Source organism: Alligator sinensis, unplaced genomic scaffold, assembly GCF_000455745.1.
Source record: "Alligator sinensis unplaced genomic scaffold, ASM45574v1 scaffold86_1, whole genome shotgun sequence".
Lineage (NCBI taxonomy): Eukaryota > Metazoa > Chordata > Crocodylia > Alligatoridae > Alligator > Alligator sinensis.
Window position 1 is genome coordinate 1,459,833 of NW_005841971.1, and position 24,183 is coordinate 1,484,015.

At 40.6% G+C, this 24,183-nt stretch overlaps 1 protein-coding gene across 8 annotated transcripts in view; it reads left to right on the forward strand.

The window, feature by feature from the left end:
- Positions 1-24,183, forward strand: part of BBS9 (Bardet-Biedl syndrome 9) — a 473,863-nt gene that overhangs the window by 289,715 nt on the left and 159,965 nt on the right. For 5 of the 8 annotated variants that reach the window (XM_025200564.1, XM_014518627.2, XM_025200565.1 and 2 more), the window contains one exon: positions 22,294-22,404. The exons of 1 other annotated variant lie outside the window; for it this stretch is intronic. In XM_025200564.1, the coding sequence (XP_025056349.1) occupies positions 22,294-22,404 (111 nt within the window). Of the gene's footprint in view, positions 1-17,880; positions 17,912-22,293; positions 22,405-24,183 lie in introns of those variants that run through there. 2 more of the 8 variants (XR_003093361.1, XR_003093362.1) reach the window with 2 other exon arrangements.

Consider the following 24,183-nt stretch of genomic DNA (forward strand, 5'->3'; position numbering starts at 1 on the left):
GGATCTACTTTCCTCCCTTTCTTGAAGATAGGCACCACATTGGCCTTCTTCCAATCTTCAGGCACTTCACCAGAGCACCAGGAGTTCTCAAAGATCTGTGCCAGGCGCTGAGCTATGATGCTTGCCAGCTCCTTGAGTACACTAGGGTGCAAACCGTCAGGGCCAGCTGACTTGAAGGTATCCAGCCTGTCAAGGTATCCAGCCCTTCATGAGGTCAGCTTCAGTGAAGGGCAAGGAATCTCCCTCACCCAGGCCTCCCTGACCCACAGTGAGCAGGGGCGTCCCATGGGACTGGTAAAAAAACTGACGCAAAGTACCCATTTAGCAAGTTTTTCTTTTTCATAGGCATCGGTTGTCATTTGTCCCATCTGGTTTAGCAGGGGTCCAATGTTGCCCTTGCTTTTCCTCCGGCTCCCCAAATATCTAAAAAAGGACTTTTTATTGTCCTTAATATTTGTAGCTCGCTGGAGTTCCATCGCAGCCTTGGCTTTCCTGGTTTGCTCTCTGCAGGTCCAGACCAGAGCAGAGTATTCCTTCTTGGTGGTGGTTCCAGTCCTCCATCCTTTGTAGGTCTTCCTTTTAAGACGCAGGAGGTTCACCAGTTCCCTGGAGAGCCAGGGGGGCTGCTGTGCCCTTTTCTTGCCTTTCCTCTGAGATGGGATGGACTTTGCTTGCACATCCAAGATTGCTCCCTTGAGGAGCAACCACTCGTCCTGAACTCCCCTTCCCTTTGGGTTGTGGCCCTTTAGGGCCTCACTGACAAGCTTTCTTAGCTTGTCAGAGTCAGCTTTCCTGAAGTTGAGGACTTCTGCATTACTGACTGACTTGCCAGCTTTATGGCAGATGGTGAAGGTGATCAGCTCATGGTCACTGTCACCCAGCTTCCCTTTGATCATTAGGTTCTCTAGCTTCTCCCCCTCCCACCTCAGGTAGACATTTTGTCATTTGCTGCACTCTGCTGCTCCAGAACAGTTGACCTTTGCAATCCCCAAATTGTGCTGCAAGGAAATGCAGACTGACCATGGGCAATCTTGGTCAGCTAATCAGGGCTGCCCTGTGCACTGTTGCAATCTGTCACCAGGTGGATTAGGGAAGCCTGCAGAGCACACTGACATGTATGCATTGCCCCCCGATCTCCCCCCTTTGATGTCTGCACAGTGTCAGCACTGCAGTACAGGGCCTCAGCATATGAATGTCTGTACAAACAGCTCTGGGTAAGTTTCTCTACCCAGAGAGGAAACCTGAGAGAATTCTTCCAGGTTATTTGAATGTGTATATGCAGCCTGAATTAGCTACATAAGGTGGGATGTTCTCAGGTTTGTTCTACCCTGGTGGGTTTGATAGCAGTATTTGTCCTGCTACTGGAAGCCACAAGGGTCTGTATGAGCTCAGCAGGTTCTGCTGCCAGAAGGCTTTTCATTGTAGACAAGCCCTCAATATTTGGATGGGGGGAGAGGGAGGAAAATGCAAATGCCAATTTTGAACCATTAACCACTATAAATTATGGGGTCAGTAAAAAGGGAAAGGACTACTATTATATTGGATTATATTTTGGAGAGGAGCAGGGGAAGAGTTGATATGGAATGAAGAGACTTTAGAAACTTTGTTTATTTTTATTTGAAATCATGTCACTTTAGCATAATGAGGCCATAGTCAGCATGTTATGTTATGAGGATCAGTACATAGATACAGGTATAAAGAAAATAAGAAAATCTCATTGATTCAATAACATTTGGTGAGAACACTCACTAACTTGTAAGATACGTTTCACATATAATATATGCGACAACATGGAACCCCTGTACAGCCCTGGCTTTTAATGGATACCATATATTACTATTTGAAATACTGCACTCTCCATATCATATTTAGGTTTGACAAAACTAACATCTAGAGACAGTTTTTAAATGTTTAACAGCAAAGACTAGTACGAATAGTATATTTTCTTTTTGTTAGATCCTCTGCAATTGAAGCAATTCAAATCATAGCTCCGCCTTGAGAACATGCAATGAAATCCACAGTTCCCATGGCAGCCAAGCAGGAAATAAAACTTATTTATAGGAAGCCATATGTGGTTATCAGTTTTGTTTTTGTTTTACACTTCATTGGTTTTACACTTCAAAAAAGGATTAGATTTAAACTAAGTTGTATGGGCTGATTCCAATCTCAAAAAAAGCTTTCTTGTCAGAAGTGATGACAGAACTGTATATTCTGAACTATGACTCTGAAAATATTGAAATATCAGGAAAGTAAGAGCAAAATGAAAAATTATATTTTGTTATGGTACTAAGACCCCTGGCACACATGCATTTAATGACACAATAGGATCTGACCCCAACAGTCATGCCTCCTGCCATACCTCATGTGCATGGCAGGAGACACAATTTTGGGATCAGGTCCAAATTGCACTGTTGTTACTTGCCAGTGCAGGGGGCATTATGATCCTGGGGTCCCCTTACCCTGGCAGACTAAAAGGCGGGTTTCACAGTCCTGCACACAGGACTGATTGTTGGCCCTTGCCCAGACAAACCTGGGTCTGGTTCCTGATGTGGAGATGTCTCAGCTGGGGCTGATGACCATCCAATTGTTAGCTCCAAGCCCAGACAGTCAAAGGTCTTGGACCTTGGGCTGTCTGTATCAGGGCTGACAATCAGCTGATTGATTGTCAAAACCCTGTCCCTAGTAGCTCTGGCTGGGCTATCAGGCACAGGGGATCAGGGTTTTCTGGGATGGAAGCGAAAGGGTCTCCCCACTGGGGACTTTAAACCTGTGGAGGAATGAAATCAGTTTCAGCCCAGGCTATATGTTAAATTTAAGTTGCCATACAAACCAGCCATAACAATGTTCCATGTTTTCATGTCTCACTTGCCATTTTATGGCACCTTAAATTGGGTGCATATGTAGCACCCTTCCCATAAATGTAACGTGTAGAGGGAACCTAAATGGTACAGTAAGGAAAATAAGCATACATGTTGCAACTTACTCAAAAAAAGGTTACAAAATGTATTATTTTTAAAAAGCAAATGATAATTCAGGACTGGAGAGTTTAAAACATGGTTAATATGGTATGTGTCACATTTCCAGACTCTTAACAGGTACTAAAGCATTTTTCACAATCATTGGTTCTTAACTGCTTTAACTGATTCACTGAAACTAGCATGGACAATGGAAAAATCACAGGATAAATCAAGTAGTGGAGTTAGAATGTTAAATGGTCCAGGCGATGCTGAAGACAAGGGCTTTTTGTGAAAGCTTTTATTGGGCCAACTATATGGTTAAGAGAGATGTTTGACAAGTTTTTGGGTATAAAACATGCTTCTTCCAGATAAATCAAATCAGTCTGCTTTAAATAGTGTCTTATATTTGGAAATAATGTATAATATATTTTATTTCCATAATCAATTATAGATCATGGGAATTGTTTAACAATCAATATTCTTGTGTGTGGAATTAAGCAATGAATAGATCAATAAAAAATATTAAGCATGGTACCAGCTGAAAACAATGTACCTAGGGTATATTTGATTGTACAATTGAAAATAATATGGATTTCTGTGAATCTGTATAGCTAAATCATCTATTCTAGGGGTGGCAAACCTGTGACACAGGTGTTGCGAGTGGCCCAGGCAGCCTCTGTGTGGGGCATATGGAGGTTTGGGGGTGGGACAGGCAGCAGTGTCAAACAGGGGAAGGAGTAGAAAGTGGATCATCAGATCAGGCAGAGAGCACAGGACAGGGAGCAGAAAGCAAAGCAAGCTTGATCAGGGAGCAGAAAGCTGGGCAGCAGATTGGGCAAAGGAATAGGGGTCAGAGTGGCACTTGCAGAGAGTTTGGGGCTAATTTGTGTCATGCCTGTCAAAAAGGTTGATACCACTGATTTTGTCTAAAAGTTGTCTAACACACCGTTAGGCCACAATCAGTTAGGAAGGAAAAATATGTACTCAACTGACTGAGTTCCTTGTTTGGAGTGTATAAAAAAAATAAGCTTTCTACACCTAAGAGGAATGCAATTAGCTGGCTTCAGTTATACCATCCAGGCTAGGGACAGGCATTACACATAAACTGGTTTAAGTGATCAGTAACTGGTTTAAACCTGTAGCAGGACATAAGTTTAGTGCACATAAGCCAGTTTCAAAATGGCTGAAACTGGTTTAAGACAAGCCTGGTTGAATGTAGAATCAGACTTAACTGATTTGGGTCAAACCGGTTTATGCAATGTCTGTCCCAGACCCCTTCCTTGTTTAAGTTAAACCAGAGTCCCCCCAGCATCCCAGATGCTGTGCAGCCCTGAGCTGGGTGGGGCTCTCTGCTCCAGAGAACAGGGATGGCCCCTCCCCTCTGCTCCCTGCCTGGAGCTCCATCAGAGACGGCAGGCACAGCAGGGTCTGCCTGGCATCCCCTTGCCCCACCCCCACCTTACCACTCGCTGCTCAAGCAGGGATCCTCCCTCCCTCCCATCTCCCACAGCATGGTCTCCAGCCCCACGGACCCTAGGCATGTGGTATGCTAGCTAATGCAGAGAGGTGTCTCTGTGTGTGTCTCACCGGGAAAGGCAGACAGGACAGTGTCCGCTTAGGACTTTTTGGAGCTAATCAACAGGTCAGCTGGTAATGTCCCTCCGTTCCTTCCTTGGAAAAAGTTGTTTAAGAAGAGTTTGAACTAATGAGAGAGGCTTTTGTTTTGTTGATGGGCTGATAAATGCTGTGTTATTACTCCCTGCATAATTACTCTGCCTTAAAGCATAGAAAACTTTTAAGCCTAAAATTCAATCTTCTACATTAGTTTAGGCTGAAAAGATTGAAAATCTTAGTAAATATGTGGATTCTTTTAAATGGTGTAAGTATAAATCATAATATTTGAGGAGATGATTTTTGGTGTTTTGCTTGGAATGCACTTTGTCCTGTGGGGGCTTATAGAGCACTGACCAACTGCTTCATCCTTTGAAATGCATTATCATTAGCTGAGGACCAGCACAACCGTTCATTTCAGACTGAATCAACACAAAATATTCCTCCTACTTTATACTACAAAAAAATATATCCTTTGTCACTGGCTCATTCTGCATATCTGGTGAGTCAGTTGATTTAAGTCAAAAACACTAAAGATGGTTTGAGATAATTGTCTTGTACGTCTACACAAAATACAGAAACATTTCATAGGCTATATTTACTCAAATACAAGACAACCCTGAATATACGAACAACCTCCCCAATAATTAGTTTCTATATATGGATAATGTATAAATTTGTTATAATTTTCCAGGTATAGTATTTAATTATTCCTTTTTGATAAATGGACATGGCAACCAGTGGAATTTTCCTCTGACAAAAGTGAAAACTTGCCCTCAGAGAGCCAATCTTAAAATATCATGGTTAAAGATCTGTAAATGAAAGATTGGTATAACAGAATGATATGAAAGAGAAGGAGTTCCTAGGGTTAACAGCCACAACAGACTTTAAAATGCTTTGACTTGTTTTAAAGGATGTGATTTTTTTTTTTGTGCATTTTGAAAAGCTATAAATACATTTATAACTATCAAGTTTGGTAAAATGTTGATCTTATTACAAAACAGTACATTCTTTTTAATAGAAAACTGCAGTTTTATTAGGTTGACCACCCCAGTGTTTGAGCTTAGATTAGTTTCTTTGAAGTGATGAAGCAGTAGAGAAGAGAGAGAGCACACCTGGTTTTTCAGAGTTGTTTGGTATGGGGAGTGAAATTGTAGAAACAGCTGGCAAGAAGCAGTAACATTACCAGGTATAGGGGGAAGTATATGCATTCTGCAGCCAGCGTGAAACCAGTTTCAGACCCTGCTTAATCACACAGGTCTATGATACTCTTTCAAAAATATTATCATATTATGTTACATAATGTTCAGCTATACACGTCCATACATAGCACTTGAATATAGTTCTGTAACAAAGGGATAGCCCAACCTAAAATCATATTATGGGGAAGTAAACCATACCACCCAGTTTTAAATACAGTGAATTCCATGGTTCTAAAATATTAGTTTGAATAGAAATTTAAGTGTTGCCTCTACCTTGGGGACACTACTAACCTGATAGGGGCTTTTCTCTAGAATATTGATCTGTTGCTGTACTGTGGGAGGTATAGTTCAATGTTCCACAAAAATGCCCAAGATTGATGTCACTGACAAGGGCAAGTTAAAGCATCTTGGAAATTTAGAATATATTTCTAGCTTCATATCTAAGGAATATTGACTGATAAGGGAGTTGCAGGGAAAATGACAGGTATTTGAAACAAATTGATTATCACAAGTTCTCTTAACGACATGAAAAAGCATCAGAGTATAAACACTAAATTCAAATGTGACTACAATTTTGGTAGCCCTTTTTTATTTTGTAGCAACATATATATTGCATGTGCCATCTCAAACATGACTTTGCCTGATAGTCTTTTGTGTAGGATAGAGACTGTGATCACATGACCCAAGAGTTTCTTACTTCTGCATCACCTGCTGTGTTATGAAGGGTATGCGTTTATGGTAAGGGGAAAAAAATAACAGAACAGAACATGGATTTCAACAAACACATTTTCCTAAAAAATGATAAACATTAATGCGCTTAATTATTGTCTAACCTTTGTGTTACAATAGCACTTTAAGGTCTCAATAATGTGACCATGCACAGAGAGAAATAAAGAGATGACAATGTACCAAGAATTTTGCAATCTTAAAAAAAATGGAAGAGTAATTTCTGATACCTTTGATAAAGTTCTAATTTCCACATCATAATTTCATAAAAGTAGTTAGAAGCAAACCGTTGAAAACTATGTAGTTGAATTAGATGAGTTAAATAAGTATAAAACAGGACAATAACTGATTGTGTCTTTCTACTCCACTTGCTCTGTCAGTTTTGTACATTAACAGCACTGTCAGTTTTGCAAAAGTTGAAGCAATGCAGTTAATTCTGTCTTCCCTATATAAAAAGCTGCTTTGTCTTGGTCTTAGCATTTTATTATAAAAACAGAGATTGCTTTACCAAAAAGATTGGGTTAACTTGAACATAACTCTCGTAAAATGTCCTTTATCTTCTAACGACTAGTGGACATAATTTATTTGGTGACGTTTGCCAAGTTAAACCACCTGCTGTCAGGCTCAAGGCTTTCCAAATGTATAGATCAGGAACTTTGCTTAAGACATGTTGAAATGCTTGGTTTTCAGAAGGAGGATGTTTAGTACTTTCTAAAAATCATGCCTCTTTAACATCTGTCAAACAAGGCACACAAAGTGACTAGTCATTTTAGAAAATCTTGGGTTCAAGGTATTATTTAGGATGCTTGCTGGTCCTAATAAAATAAGTCCTCCAAAATTAATTAAACAAGGGGAAAAAAATCTGAACCACTCCAGCAGTACAACCTATATATTTTTTTCATGTGCGCTGTTTTTACAACAGTTTAATACCACTGCTTCAGTAGAGTTGCGTCTGATTTACATAGGGATAAGAGAGGTCAAAGTCAGGTCCCCGGGCTCAGCATTTCAAGTGTTTTGCTAAGAGAAGTCTACTGGTTAGCACCAATCTCTTTGAAATTAATAAATACCTCTCAGTTCTTCAGAACAAAATTAACATTTAAATTTTTAGGATGCTATCTCCATATTCTCAAAATCAAATAGGCTAAATAAATGAAACTACACTGTTAACCCAGTGGAGCCCAGTTCAGTGCTAAGATTAAAATGCCTATGGATCCTACAGCCACGTTGTTCTTTGTCATCTATGTGGATTCTTGGGGATCTGTCAGCATTCTAATGCAACCATTAGTATGCTGACACAAATCCTGATGAAGATATCCTCATCAAAATGCCAGTGTCTTTGCCACAGGAAGGATGATCCAACACAAGTTGAGGAGGTTTTGGTTGCAAAAAAAAAAGGTTTAATTCTGAAAGTAAACAAGGAAGCTGCTGGGACTTAAGTCACTAAAATGTTACGGCAAAAGCAAAACAAAGGACACTATATGTTTGATACTAATATTAGTTTAACTCTCCACCCCCAATAGAACCCAAGGAAGTCATTAAGTTAATCATTCAGAAAATCTCTTCTACTAAATAAAAAGCAATGTTGCTCAAAGATCTTGTAAATTTTCTGACCAAATATTTCCAAATAAAGCTCTGGTGGTCTTCAGGGTGCCGTCAAAAATAAACTTGGAAACTTGTGCTTCAACAAACTTCAATATTGCAGTCTTCAATAGTATACTAAACAGAAAATAGAGCTGTTTTATTTGAGTAGTTTGTTTCAAGCAATGGAAGATTCTTTTTCATATTAAAAAGAATCTCTACTTTCAACTTTGCAAATTCTTTAGTTGTTTTGATTTGCTCATTCATACCCAACGATTCTACTAGTTGCTTAACTTTGAAATTCATTGGCTATATATTGGGTTTTGACTTTATTAATAGAGGAGGCTTGTACTCTTGTTTATTTCACTACCAGGTTTGATTATTTCAGAGTAATATCTGGAAATACAGTAGAACAGAGAAGCTAATTCTTTATTCCCTACGAATTCAGCCCCTGATTATTTTTACTGAATTTCTGCCAATAAATGATGTTGCATTTCTATAGTTCTGTAGGTATCCATTCAAATGTCAGTTCACAAATCTGTCTTGCCCAAATACCACAGAGAACTAGAAGTTCCCAGATTGGTATTTTTATGTCCCTATTGGCAGTATTGCTATTCTAGTGAAAAGTTTCAACAGCAGAAATCAGCATAATTTTGTTCAATGCCAAATTGTTTACATTTGTTTTTCATCATGTACTACTTGATTACTTCCTATAATTAATAAAACTAGGCCATCTCCCTTAAGAGTGATAAAGACATTTTTTCTTTATTTGATCCTTTTGTTCCTTTATTTTATATCTATAGGACAGAAATGTTCCATAGGAATATAGGACAGAGGACAAGAAAGAGCCTCCTACATAATCAGGTCCCATCCTCTGCTGTCACAAACAATGGTGTCACACAATCCTGTTTATAAATGTATCAAATTCTATCTCAATGATTTGTGTTTTAAACAAATGGGAGTACTTTTCTCCCACTGTGTTTCTCTTCCATGAGGTCCATTAGGAACCATTTTATACAGAAGCAGCATCTGCCAGGTACCCATTCAAGAACCACATATATCTCCCTGCTTATGCTTACAGTCATTTTTGTCAAGTCACCTCTATTGTTCATCTTCTCTTCCTAGTCTCTGGCCTCAAGGTAAAAGCAAACTCTATGCAGTCCTCCATTTCTTAGCTTCCTCTGACTTAGCTGTCATCAGAAGTGGTTATAGGTAAAAAGCCTCCAGTGTACATGTAAGGGACCTGGCCCTGTCACAGCACACATGTCACTAAACAGACTTATAAACTATATCATGAAAGCAAATCAGTCCTGGAATTTTCTCTTTCCTCAGCAGGGATAGATCCCTAATTACCTTCTTGATTAAGTGTGCATGTAAACGAATGAATCCTCAAACTAGGGACTGCTTCCTCTGAATATATGTCTTAATGTACCTCAGGCTACACAAAGATTTTTCAGGTAAGAATAAGAGAAGGAACTTGGTGTTAAAAGTGTCTTAAAGGCACCTAATGCTAAGAGGTTTGGGTTTTTTGTTGTTGTATAACTTACATAATATACATTTTAAATAAAAATATAGAATAATGGTGTAGTAATAAAAGATATGGTGTACAGAATGTGATTGTTTAATTAAACAGGATGTGATTAATTTTACTAAGAGCAGGTATGCTCTGAAGAAACTTCTTATTGGACTCAACAGCTCAGAATATTGACCGTCGGGAGTTTTCTTTGGGTCTGTATGCAGGACAGGAGACGAGGACTCAGTAGTAAACTGTATGCATGCGCCTATTTATATATACAATTATTTTCAGAGAATAAATCCTAGAAAGTAATATTTCAAGTAATTTCTACATTTAAAACCAGAAAGAGATGCACATCCAAGATTTAAGTGTGTCAACTTAATTAGTAATGCAATAAGTAAAATCCCATCAGCATTTAGTAATCATATATGTACTATTAAAATAACACACCAACTTGGAAAAAAAAGCAGCAGCCAGTCATTCAACCGTAAAAGTTGGGCTCTGAAAATTTGACAGTAAAAATCTGTAACTTCTGCTGCCATAGTATTTATCACTGAATACACAAATCCTATGCAATGATGATATATTAAAAAAATTACTTTGAGAGTAAAGATGCTGAATAGGTAGAAGGACTACAACAGATACTGGCTGTTTCAGTCAGACCACACACTATGGAAGATAAAATGGTAAACTTCTCCTGGTATAGGTCAGAAGTTTTTCTCAGCTGATTTTTTTTCCCCCTTGAAAAGGCTTCATTATATACTGAATTTTCATGCCATTAGACAAAAGAAGGTGGAATTCCTCCAAACTCCACACATCTCAAAAATATTTTCCTTTCCTAATGAAGACATGAACAGAAGGAACTAATTTTACATGATTGTCAGGTGAATGCATTGTTGGATGAAGCAAACTCATGGGTGACGTGTGCACCACCATCATTCATCCTTTGCTTTCAGCTAGTCAGAAACTTCTTTTAGTAGAAGTTTAAGGGCTAAATAGATGAACATTATTCCACTCAGCAATGCTTTACTAAGTGTACTACCGAATGTTGATTTTGATGTTTTTGGCATGATATCCAATAATGCTGCTTTAATGGAAACAGCTGTTAGGATCTGTTCTTAGCAGGGTTTCCCAATGCCATTCCTATGACTTGCATACCACATGCACTGAATCTCATCCTGGAAAAATGGCCAAGAGGATCTGATGACTTGCACAGCATAACTTCTCTTAGACAAAGTGTGTTCTGCCAAGGTCCCCTGCATCTCCACAAGTTGAGAGAGCTTCTGAATTCATGTAAAGGCACTTGATCCAACTTACTTTCCAGAGCCTCACAAACCTGTTAGGACCAGGAGCAAGGGATGCCAATTATTTTCACACAGTCTGAATGAAAAGGTACAGAAAAGGTTTTACAAAAGTATAAACTACTAGAACAAACCACTTTAATTAATGAATACAGCGGTGAAGCAGCCGTGTCAGCACAACCTCAGCTGACAGGGCTCCCAACTGCAGAGGAGTACTGTGCCCAGCCAGGGCTGGGAGTCCCTCAATTTAGGGGACTCTCAGCCCCAGCAGTTGCTGACTTTGGGTCCCGGCAGCATAGAGACCCAGAGTCCTGTAGCTGTGGATGCTGGGTGCCAGGACCCAGCTGGGTCCCAGGAGCCAAGGTGCATGACTGCCATGTGGATGCGTGAAACACATAGGGTTGCAGGATCATGGCAGCTGCAACAGAAATCTTTTGGAAAGCTTCCCAAAGTGCTAATTCTGATTCTTTAAAAGTACCAAGAGAATATGCTAAAAGAGTGAAATCACTGGAGTAAATAGGCAGTACTCCAAGCAGTATGCAGCTGGAGTTACAGTTATGAGCCCTTTAATGTTTCAGTGCGTTCTAGGCAATAAGATCTATTGAACACAATGTTTTCATTCTACACATTGCTTAAGATCACTCCTTCAGCCTGTGCTGCAGGTAAAACCTACAGTTGAATATGAAATTGCTCAAAACCTTGGGATTTTGTGATGGTTTTGTTGTTCAGACTGTCTCTGTCATATATTGGTGTATATCTGAAGTTAATAGCTGCTTTTTTACAGAGTTTTCTGCTCATTTTCTTGCTTTTTTTACCTACAAGATGGTATATGTAACTTTTTTTTTCTAACTTGTAGAAGAATTTTTGCAAGATTTAATCTCAGAAGAATGAGGAATAGTTTAGATTATTGATCAATTGGCAAAGAAAGGAAACAAAAATAGTCTTGCCTTCAAAACCTTCTATAGCTGTTACACTAGTTTTGTTTCATGCTTTAAAGAACTATTTTCAGATGTGTAAAAACATTGCAATGAGAAGCTGTAAAAAAACTGTCAGTACTTTAATAAAAAAAATGTATCATATATTTATGTTTCTTCTGAGTGTGTGCTTCTTTCCAACTAAGAACTAAATGTGCTACTAAACATATAGTGGAAATAAGCAAACTCTAATTTCCTTCAGTAAACAAAGTTCACAATTGCTTGGCTGTAATTTTATGAACAACATACCTTATCAAACAGTTGTGCTGACCATAGTTTGCCTACCCCAATTGCTAGATTTATCATAATATATTTTTTTAAATGTCTGTCGTGTCAGATAGGAATTCATCTACACAGTAAAAGGGGAAGAGGGGGTCAAAAGGCAATAACATATTTTAGATGATGTTCCTGCCAACAATTAATGGAGAAATTCATTTTATGAAGCACTGTTTACAGATTTGACATCTGGAGAATTTCTTAATCTGGATTATTTCCAGTCTGTAGAATTTATGTGCAGTTCTTGCTTTAAAAAATAAAGGAAGAGAAAAATTAACTTTTTTGCTTGCTATCATTTGCTTATATACATATCAGTGTATGTGAGTGATTAGCTACTGTGATTTTTTCCTGCAGTCCTTTGGATAGACAAAGATTCTAAATAGTATGTTGCTAAAACTGGTCATCAGTAGATGTCCTTGGAAATGCATACAAGCTCACAAAGGAATTTAGAGAGATCTCTCTGAATATAGATATAAAGAACTATTAGAGTGACATAAGTCTCTGTAGTATGTAAATATAATGGACAGAGTTGTTAATAGAAACTTTTCAGTCTAAATAATACCTACCCTGCTGAGTTTTGAAACATTTTCACATTGAAAACCGAAATCAATCATATCTTTAAATGTTACATTCATCACTGTGCACATAGACCTGAACCAAGCTCCCATTTGGGTTTGCTGAAAGGTGGTCTGGAAGCCAGAGTCTGTTTTTGTTTTGCTTTTTAAACCCAGCAAACAAATGTACATATTAACCTGCACAGGCTTTAAAAATAGGAGCTGCTATTTATACCACTGAAACCAGCAGCAAAATGTGTCTGGCTTTCAGTGGGCACATCTGTATGTTCATTAATTAGCCATAGTTACTGCACATTTAATTTAGTATTTCTTTAATGAAGTACTAATTGAATGTGCAGTCTACATTTACCACACAGTAGCACCGGTGCAAGGTTTTTTTGTGTGACTGTTACTGCGCAGTAGCCTAATAACACCGCGCAGTAGCTTATTAGCACAGTTCTTGACTGGCATGCTACTACACAGGGTTATTAGGCTACTACGCTGTAAGTGACTGATATAGGCGTGCCCAGTGTGTGCAAGATAAGGGTCGTACTAAGTCTTATACAGCAGGGCTGCCAAGATATGGCCTGTGAGCCACATTCAGCCTGAAGAACCATATCCTCTAGCCCTCAGTGCTGGCTCGGGGTCTCTAATTGACCCACATGCCACACACAGCAGGTGCTGTGCCAGCCCCTTCAGTTCAAGCCCTGAGACACCGCATCTGCTACGGGACCTGTACTGCAAGTGGTACCTACATAGGAGCAGTCTGGAACACCCCTCCCCCGTGCACTGGATCTAGCACCCGTGGTGCCCAATTTGGGACTGTGTCACACATGGCACCCCCCCCCCGTGGCCAGTCTGGGACTTGAGCTGCACATGGTGCCTGTTCCAGCCAGTCCAAGATATGTGCCACATACAGTGCCCACTGAAGCTGGTCCAGGATGATCCTTGTGTGCAACATGAGTCCTGAAGCAGACAGAGTAGGCACTGAATCTGGCATACAGGAGGGAAGGGGGAGTCCATGGGTTCCCTGCATGCCAGATCTAACACCTGCCCGGGCTGCTTTGGGAATGCATAGCATGTGGCACCAGTTCTAGCCAGTCTGGGACCCATGCTGCACAAAGGGCTCACCCTGGACCAGCTGCTGCCGTGTACAGATCACATCTCAAACCAACAGGTGCAGGTGCTGGACCCAGTATTGAATGGAGGGAGGTGGGGGACTGGTCTGTGGACCTAATCCTGGCCCTACACTGTTCATCCAGCCTATGGACCAGCCCTGCACTGCTCATCTGGCCTGCAGGACCAGATGAGTTTGACACCCCTGTTATACAGTAATGTACTGGTGTCTAATATGCCAACCTTTAGCGACATAATAGTGCTAAAATCAGTAGAAATACTCTCATAACATTAGGGAGAGAGGGTAACGGTAAAGAAGCAAAGCAGAGATCTATTATAGTATGTATATACTTAAGCTAGGATTTTCATAGGGAATTGAATGTACAATTTCCATTGAACATCAGTGGGAGTTGAGTGTTTAACTTACTTGGGAAAATCTTAGCTTTATTTTTTAGAACATGTTAATTAACCAGAGTTTTATAGCATTTTAAAAAATGTGAAAAAACAACAGATATTTTTTTCTAGGATTTATCTCTGTGTCTCAGTCACAGATAAGAGAGTGCCATGATTGTTGTGGCAAGATAGCTTAAAGTTTTAAGAAATATTGACCACAGTGGTGGTCTGTAAAAGAAGCTTATATCAAATAATGTCTTACTATCAGAAAACTCCTTCATTTAAGTTTGTTTCTCATCACTTCAATGCTTCTTCATTCTGGAGATGATGCCAAACTTGACATTGTCTTTTCTCTCTTTCTGACCCATCTCACATGGCTGTCATGTTTTCCTTTTTCTAGTTCACAACTTTTCTATTGTCTTCATCAAGCTCACTCATAAATCACTTCTGTGAAGTCAAACAAATATCTCTTTCTGCCATTTTTTTTCTCTATGCCTTAATATGACCATGACTTTATATTGGTGATGTCATTGGCATTCTCTCTTCCGTTTTTCTTGTCACATCTCTAGTTTACATGCTTCTTGGAGTAGGGACAGGAGCTTCATTAGTGTCAATGCCAAAATTTCCACTGACTTCAGTTGGACTAATAATTCATTCCAGTATTCTAGTCATCTTGCACAGCTCTGAACACACTGTATACTCTTACAGAAATGTGTTTTGTTTTTACTTTAAAGTAGAACCACATACAGTACTAGTACAGTACAGTATAGTATCTTTGAAAATTCTGTTAAAGTAGGCAATAAGTGCTATTTATGGTGTTGAAAATGTGGCTGATACTATGGTTTATGGTTCTTTCCAAGTCTATGTTTTCTTTGCATGTAACATGGTCAGGCCCCCAAATGAAATGGTGAAATTCCACTGCTCACTGTTCTTTATCAGGGAAGCAAGGTAATGGAAAAAGTGAATTTTGCTCTTAGTTCTGGTAAGTTTTGACAGTATCAGTTGACAAGTAAATTTTAACAGACTTCTAACATCAAAACCAAGAACAGGAAATCCAACTTCCTTCCAGCCAATAGTATGGGCTGCCTAAGGGCAAATAGATATTTTCTGACTCTGATTCAGTTACCATCAAAGGGAGAATAGTGCTAATGACTAATGAAGGAGCTTGGCATCAAAAAACATTAATTCTCAGGACTACGTAACCTGTGGCATTCTAGATTTTAGAATGAACCGTTTAGAATGACCCTTTTGCAGAAACTCAGTAGGTGCTAATGGATTATGTGACATTTTCCTCATAATCCCAGTGTTGTAAAACCCTGTATAATTAATATATGATAGTACTTTCAGCACTTCTTATTTATATGAATGCTTAGAGATGTATTATGTGTTTACAGTTTTGAGTTATTGAGTATATTCTTTCAGCTAATATGTATGTTTATAATGACCACTGTACCATTGGATAGCAGTCTATTGTACTATTTAATGTCACAGTGTTTGCATGTCTGGTTATCTTTCTTTATTTAGTTTTTATGCTAAATCAGGGGTGTCAGATGTGGCTCACAGAGCTGATTCATTCAGCCCACCAAGCTACTGGCGGGCTACCAGAAGTGGAGGGAGCATGGCCTACGACAGAATTCAGACCTCTCAGTCTCATTGGATTTGGTCACCAGTGGCAGGAGGATGAGCCAGGGGCTTTGGTAACACAGTGTCTGTCATCCTGTGGCTGTTGATCCAGCCACCATTTGCCCTACTGCTGGTCCTGTCATAACCACTACTGCCCCCTCTGCTGATGCCCCATGCCCCAGACTGGATCCAGTCTGCAAAGGAGCTCCATGGTCTAGATCCAGCCCAGTGTGTGGGGTGAATTTTATACTCCTGTGCTGGATGCTTTTTGTATCTAAGTTTATGCTAAATTTTCTCTCTCTGTTTATGACCTTCCTTAATACAACCCCTTGCTGAGAAAATAGAAAATGCAGTTTTCTCTCAGGAAGCAAATGGAGTCTGTGACATTATATTGGTTGATAGTGTATATCTGGAATAAGAAGGGCTCATGCTCTCACTGATTCCTTGAAATCAAAAATGTCATGCCAAATCTTCAGTTGGTGTAAGTCAACATACCTCTGTTGTAGTCAATGGAGCAACCCAATTTTACCCCAACTAATTATCAGAGTTTCTACCTCACTAAATTGTTGTCTTCACTAGATGGAAGATTAGGGTTTCTAAAGCTGCTGGAAAAGCTGTTTGTCCTTCGGTGCAGTGTAGTGCTCTGTACAATGCTACTAGGTCGGCCTATTTTAGTTTTTGCAAATGTTTATTCTCTTATTTTGCCATGCGAGAGAGAGATTATGTTGCTGTAAATTGGGTGTTCCAATGGGGTATATGCTATGGCAGTTCTTTTCCAATTAGAAAAATTGTAGTCTTTGCTATTGTTGATTAAGACATGATGGGTTAGGAACATAGGACTGGATGGGGCCTTCTAGGCCATTGAATCCAGTTCCCTGCACTTACAGGTAACTGTTTACCCAAGAACTCCCTGAACCTGGTACTTTATATCCTCACAAACAGCTATAAGGAACAAAAGTTTAGCATAGGTGAAAACAGGCAGCAAGGGGGAGAAAGAAGGGGGAGCGATGCGCCAGGCTACACACAGCACACTATGGCGCCTCCCCACCCCCCACGCCTGCATGGTCTCCAGAATGGCCCTTACTCCCTTGCAGCAGAGCTGCAAGGGTCTGAATGGCAGGAAGGGGAGTGTGTTTTGTGCCTGCCCCAGCGGCACGTGATTGGCTGGGCACGACATGCATCAGCAGCTGGCAGAGCCACACATGTGACCGGCTGTGGGGATGGTGATGGCAAGGGTGATGGGGATGTTCTGCAGGTGCCTGAAAGTGGTTGTAAATTGAATCGCTACCTGATTAATCTGCCTCTGGGCCTGCTAGCCCAGCAGGGCACCTCTGTCAGTGCAATTGCTCTCCTGCAGCAGGGCTCTGGCAGCCACCCTGCCCCCAGCCCCTCCTTGTCAGCCACACAATGGGAGCTGCTGGGCTGCCATTGTCCCAGGACCTGGTTCAGCCCAGGCCCCATTCACCCCTGCCCCACTCCCTCCTGCACTGTGGGGGTCCCCATCTGGCCCCCCCCAGCCCCTTGCCTCTCCCCTGTCCCGCCTCTCCCCCCCACACATTTATTTGCTGGGGTGAGGTGGGGGGGAGGGGGTCTGTGTGTCTGCATCTGCATGTGTCTGCATCTGCATGTGTGTGTCTGTCCCCTGCCCACCCAATGGCAGCAGTCACATGGCATTGCATGGCTCTCGAGGCAGTGGCAGTGGGGTGTAGAGTCCAGCCTGCAGCAGGAGCTACCCCCGTCCTGCACACAGATCTGGGGGGCATGTGACCCCCAGGCCTCTGCTGGGGTGTGTGCAGTGGCAGGAGCGCCCCCTCGCCCCTAGATGAGCCACCTGGGCTCCAAGCATCCCATGACCTCCCCCAGCCCCAGGGCCCATTCACTCCAGCTCCTGCCTCTGCCCCACTCCCTCCTTCACTGTGGGGGCATTGATCTGTCCCCCCATGCCACTTCCCCATGACAGACTTACCTACTGGGAGAGGGGGTGCACATGCATGCAAACGTGCTCTCACTCAGCCCCCCCGACTCAAATTTTCTTCCTGATTTTCCACTGTAGTCCCAAGGGGCAGTTCAGCATTTGTGGAGTGCCAGAGCACTGACGCAACTCAAGTGAACATGGATAAATTCCTCAAGTGCAAAAGAAAAATGGAGGAAAAAAACACAAAAGGCTATACTACAGAAAATGCAAAGCGACAGAAAGTTCTTAAGTACAGCAATACGTATTTGGAGTTCAGTTTTACATACGTGGGTCCCGAAGATAAATCCAAACCGAAGTGTGTCATTTGTTTGAAGGAATGAGTGTATGAAGCTGTCTTTATTAAAAGGACACTTGGAAACAAAGCATGCCAGCTTGGTTGGAAAATGGATTGAATACTTTGAACGGTGGCTTGAAAGTTTGAAACGTCAGAAGGAGGTGTTTACCCATTGCATTAAACTCAGCGGAAGTACTCTGAAGGCCTCATATCTGATATCGCTCAGAATTGCAAAATACAAGAGGCACATACAGTTGGAGAATCTTGATTATACCTGCTGTAGCGGACATTTGTGAAGTACTGTTTGGCAATGAGCACACGGATAAAGTTAAAAAGATACCTATTTCAGACAGTAGTGTTTCTTGAAGAATTAATGAAATGGCAGAGGATGTGGAGACGCAACTGCTTGAGAGACTGAAAACAGTCTCTACATATGCTCTTCAGGTTGACAAATCTACAGATGTAGGAAATCAGACTCAGCTGGTAGTATTTGTTCACTACATTTGGGAAAGGAAGTTGGTTGAAGACTCTTTTTGTTGTCTTGAACTGCCAACACGAACAACAGGGGAGGATATTTTTGAAGTCCTTAATCAGTACATAAGTACAAAAGGCGTTTCATGGAACAACTGTGTCGGTCTTTGCACAGATGGGGCAAGGGCTATGACTGGCAGTAGAAATGGTCTGATAGCAAGAATACAACAGGTAGCACCAAATGTTGTTTCAACTCATTGTATCTTACACAGAGAAGCACGAGTGTCAAAAAAACTGAGCCCTGACCTAAATAATGTTTTACTCTCTGTTGTAAAAATCATGAACGTCCCGATTCACCTCTGAACTCATGTGTTTTTGCTTCTATGTGTAATGAAATGGGTGCTGAGTACCCCGGCCTCATTCTGCATTCCAAAGGTTGCTGGCTGTCCCGTGGATCTATACTGAGAAGAGTGTTTGATCTGCTAGCAGAGTTAACTCAGTTTTTGCTGAAGCAGAATTCTTCATTTGTTGATTATTTCAAAGACCTCAAATGGAATGCTAAGCTAGCTTACTTGGTAGACTCATTTGATGAACTAAACAGGCTGAACACAAGCATGCAGGGACCAGACACTAATGTAATAGATCTCTGTTACAAAACGAAAGGGTTCACAGTGAAAGCAGAACGGTGGAATGAACTAGTGAAAATGGGAATAATGACGATGTTCCGTGGTCTAATGGACTGAAATGATGGAGCATCAGAAGTCGCTGACATTTCAGAGGTAATTTATAGCCATCTAACAGGGCTTGTTGCTCAGATTAACAGGTATTTTGGTGAAATGCAAAAGTCACTACAAATTGACCAGGACTGGATCAGGAATCCATTTTCAAGTGCTACCAACAAAGAAATGCTGAAGTCCAAATGTTCACAAAAAAGACAAGCTGATCAAACTGATCAAAGACAGCTTTTTACGTCAGAAGCATCAGAGTCATGGATGAAACATCTCAAGTTTTTGGTTGGACATTCAAACTGACTATCCAGAGCTTACTAGGAAAGCAGTGGAAGTCCTGCTGCTGTTTGCAACTACATATTTATGCGAGTCTGGATTTTCTGCACTGGGTGCTATTAAAACAAAACACAGAGCAAAATTAGATGTCAAAGACGAGATGAGAGTTTGTCTTTCTGATATTGCTCCAAGGATTGAGCAGCTGTGCAAGACCCACCAGGCCCAAGTGTCCCACTGAAATAGCAAGATTGAAATTACATTTGGCTTATTTGTGGATATTTTTCATTGACTTTTTATTTTTTAAGATTTTTAGCTTTAAGATGTTATTTTGATGTTAAAGGTTTTAAGTTATAAATATTAAAGGACAGTCATAGTAACTTTGTTATACAGAAACAAGTTTATGCAAACAATTGATTTAGAGTTATAATATTGTTTCCTATTGTGTACTAATCCAGCAGCATACCAGGCCCAAACATTAATAAAGCATTTAATGTTAATTGGTTTAGCCTGCCTTATATTACATAATTCAGGGGCTGTCAACCAGGGGTAACCCCCCCTGCCCCCCCCGCCTTGCTGCGCCACATCTGCTCAATCATCACCCCCTCCCCTGCTCTGTGCATGTGCCACCCCCCACCTCCCCGGGTACACTTATTAAAAAGGGGGCTGCCAGGGGTACACTTATTTTAAAAAGTTGACAACCCCTGTTCTAAAGCACTTGAGTGAGTGAACAAATGCCTGAAATTAAGCGTAGACCTTTCATGAACTTCATTGGGTTAAATAAGGAACTCAATTGAAGCTACTAAGCAACATATGAGAATACTTTGAGATTCAGCATTAAAAGAAAGAAAACAAAATATGAATTACTTCTGGTTTGAAAAAAGTTGCAGAAAGACTACCCATACCCTTACCAGCTGTGCTAAAATTGAGAAGTTAAACTTCCTTTCTTTCAAATCTAACTGGGTCCAGTGGGAGCTACTTGCATCCCTTTCCATTTTAAAAATTACAAATGCTGCATATTCTGCACTTACGCTGTGTGCCGGCTGGTTGACTATGCACTTACTCCACCTATTCTTCATAGCTGTAAAAGCACACGTAAGTTTACATCTGATTCAGTATGGCATATGCATCCAATTATCAGCAATTATGAAAATGTGCCTATTTCCGTTTAGCCATACACATCCTGTAAGGGAATGTGAAACATGGAATTATCTGTTTCTCCCACATTCCTATTCCTGTATCTCTCCCCCTCCTTTTTTTTTCCACTTGTTTGTCTTTCCCTGCTCCTTGAAGAAAGTCAAGTCACCCTAAAGAGCAGACATTTATGAGCCAGCAGATTCATGTTTTTGCTACCAAACAGCAGTACTTTCCTGGAGGTACTGGGAGCAACTGTTTGAAACATACCTGCCACATCCTAATCTGTTTTGAATTGTGGAAGCTGCCTCCAGGTGAGCAGTGCTGCTGGCATGCAGAAGCAGCTTGTTTCCTAGTGTTGATTGATAAATGTACTAAATATTCTCTTTCTTCACTTTCTCTTTCTCACTTCCTTTACTTTCTCCACATCTGGAGGCATTTGATATGATATTTAAATATATAGTAAGGTATACAGGGATGGATCTAAAGGGGGTGCAGTTACATGGTCTCGCCACCCTTTGGCTGTGGGCCACATGCTGGCCTGTCAGCACAGCTCCTGACGGGAGCTCCACGTGTGCCGTGAGCTCAGCTTCTCAGCTGATTGATGAAGGGCATGCCTGGATCCCCTGTTTGCACACAGCCCCACCACCACTGCTCATCCCTTTTTCTCCTGCTGCTGAATTCTGGTGGAGTGGAGGCAGGAGGATGGGAAAGAGTGAACATCAGTGTTCAATGTCTGGACTCTGGAGCTGTGTGCAAAGTAGGAACTCCAGGCAGACCCTGTATCACCCTGCCAGTGAGCTCATAGAGCTCACATTGCATGCAGAGCTCCCAGCTCACTGGTATCCAAGGATCTCCGAGAGGGGGATGTGGAGACACCGCTTTTGGTTGTGTGGCAGATGGCAGTGAGCTGTCTTCACTGCATATGTGCCACATAGCTCAAGGGGGTGTGGCCACACCCCCGTTGCCACAATCCTGGATCTGCTTGTGGGTGTACAGATGGAAAAATCCACATGGTCATACAAGTCAATATAACAGACCACATAAGAGAAGTTGTATGCTACTTCAAGCATCAGTGTAGGTAGTGTGAAACTGAGCAATAGTAATGTCACTGAGCTACTAAGCTCCTATATCTATGGCAAAAAGTATTCAGAATTGTTGTATACATACTTTTATAAGCCACCCATTATGAAAGACTCTCTTGCCTTTGTGGCAGGCTATCACAGTCTTCACAGATTTTCCTCATTGTAGAATTATTTTTTTCATACTGATCACTTTTTTTGTACTGTAATAGGTTCCAGCAATTTGATGCTTAACATAATTCATTATTTCCAACCTTTCTATGAAGTAGTCTTAATGTACACTATAGGTTTAACTTTTCTTACATATTGGTAAAGAGGAATGTCTAAGGCCTTACTGGTATACTAAAAAGAATGGTGACAATGTGCACAATCTTCACAATATTTTCATAAAAAGAAAGACCATTCCAACATTATATACTCTTAAAGACTGTTGCCACATTATTTGTCATATCTTATTCTTATTTGCATACCACTGAGTTTACATTCTAGTTGCATATGTACAACATGAAGGTATTCTGCTTTAAACTAGGTGGCTGTACTGCTATCCCAGAGTCTGACTTGGAGGAAAGAACAGCTGTACAGGACCCCACACCAATATTTACCGACCACAAGCACCTCACAAAGCAGAAATCCAAACCTGGTAAGAACTAAAATTATTCTTTCACACTTCAAATACAAAGCAAATGTATTCAGGGCTTCATGTGTGCACCATGGAGGTTCACTGAAAGAGGCATTTCCAACTTCGCTGGTTTTTTTTTTCCTGGGTAGTGACTGAGTACTTTTCTAAGATTACTGTTCCATTTTTCATGGTTCAATTGCATTTTATAATTTTATAGCATTCTCTAATTATTCAGGATTTTTTCCCAAAGCATTTCCTTGAGGAATTCCAGAAAACTGCCAGTGTAGAGTTATCTAGCTGAAGTGAACAACTTACCCTCTGTTGCAAAAATCTGTTGATATGCCAAGTACGGATGAGGTAGCTGAAAACTTTAATCTAATCTCTTCCTCAGCTAAAGATTAGGTAGAGATGAAGGTTGGATATTTCTTGTTAATAAACATTTTTTTAATCAACTAGTACAAGTTGATTCAAATATGGTCATTTATTGGTGGAAAATACGGTCATTTCCTATGGTAATTTCAAGATTTCCTAAAATTTCAGAACAATACGATTTTATTTCTAATAAAACAGTATTCTGTTGGATACAAAATATAGTATATACAGCCATGACATATTTTCTGAAAGTACTAAAAAACGGACACTTGTAAGATCCTTATGCAGTTACAGAAACAGGTGAATTGTGTGCAAAATGCATACTTGTATTTATTTATTTGGAAACACATATAGCTGCTTGCATGCCCAACTACATGACTGTGTATTTTGTGTATATATATATTCACTTGTGATAAGTAGAAGGCAGGGTAGGGTGACCCTGTCCTGGTTCATTTAGTCTCTAAGGGCAACTTTTACATGTGCTCTGGAGTGGGGGGTGGAGCCTTTAATTATAGGAGCTCTCAGGAGCTGCTCTAATTAAAGTGCCTGCAATGTCTTGTGTATTCAGTGTCCCGTGCTTCAAAATGGCAGTGGGGGCACTTTAAAGTTTGGTCGATTTTGAAGCACGGGGATGCTGAATACATGTGATGCCAAAGCTGCTGGAGTGTATTAATCAGCATGCTCCAGGAGACTCAGTTTATCAAGTCTGCTCCTATGTATGCTAAGTAGCACGCTTTGGGGCAGGCTTCGAGCACGTGTGTAGGTGCCATAAGGTGCTACCCTGCCCAGACTTCAGACTGACATGGTTAACCTCCTCTCTGATAGTTAGTATAACTGCTATTTTCACCTTGACTTAGTTTCTTTGGCAAATAGGTCCAGAGGGAAGATGCAGCAGTATGAATTGAGTTAAAAGTGAATGATGCAGAGCAGGGGTCCTGCACGTAAATCAGCTTAAACAACTATCTTAATTTAATTATACATAATGTGTTGGGAGCATTATTTAATTACACAGCTCCAGAGAGAGCGATCCAAGAAATAAGCAGCAGTGTTCCTTTTACTAGCCCAGGACAAATTGGAAGAGGATCATGGGGAAAATATATACAGCTTATTTGATCAGACAGAACTCCTGAATAGAATAAGCAAAGGTTGAATCAATTTGGCCTGGATTTGGTATAAGAAATTTAAATGACTGTTTTTGTTGTTGATGTTTTAAATGTATCCCTCTGCCTCAAAAAAAATAATTGATTTTTATTAGTAGTCTTGACAAAATGCTTTCAGCTGGTACTGTTCTACAGCATTCTGATCTCCAAAATGAATAGCAGATATCACATCACGATAGCACCAAGAAAAGTCTGTAGAAGGTCTTAGTGGGTCAGAGAGGCAGAACACCTGCCTTCACCATTGATTTCAGCGTAGAAGGGCAAGAGA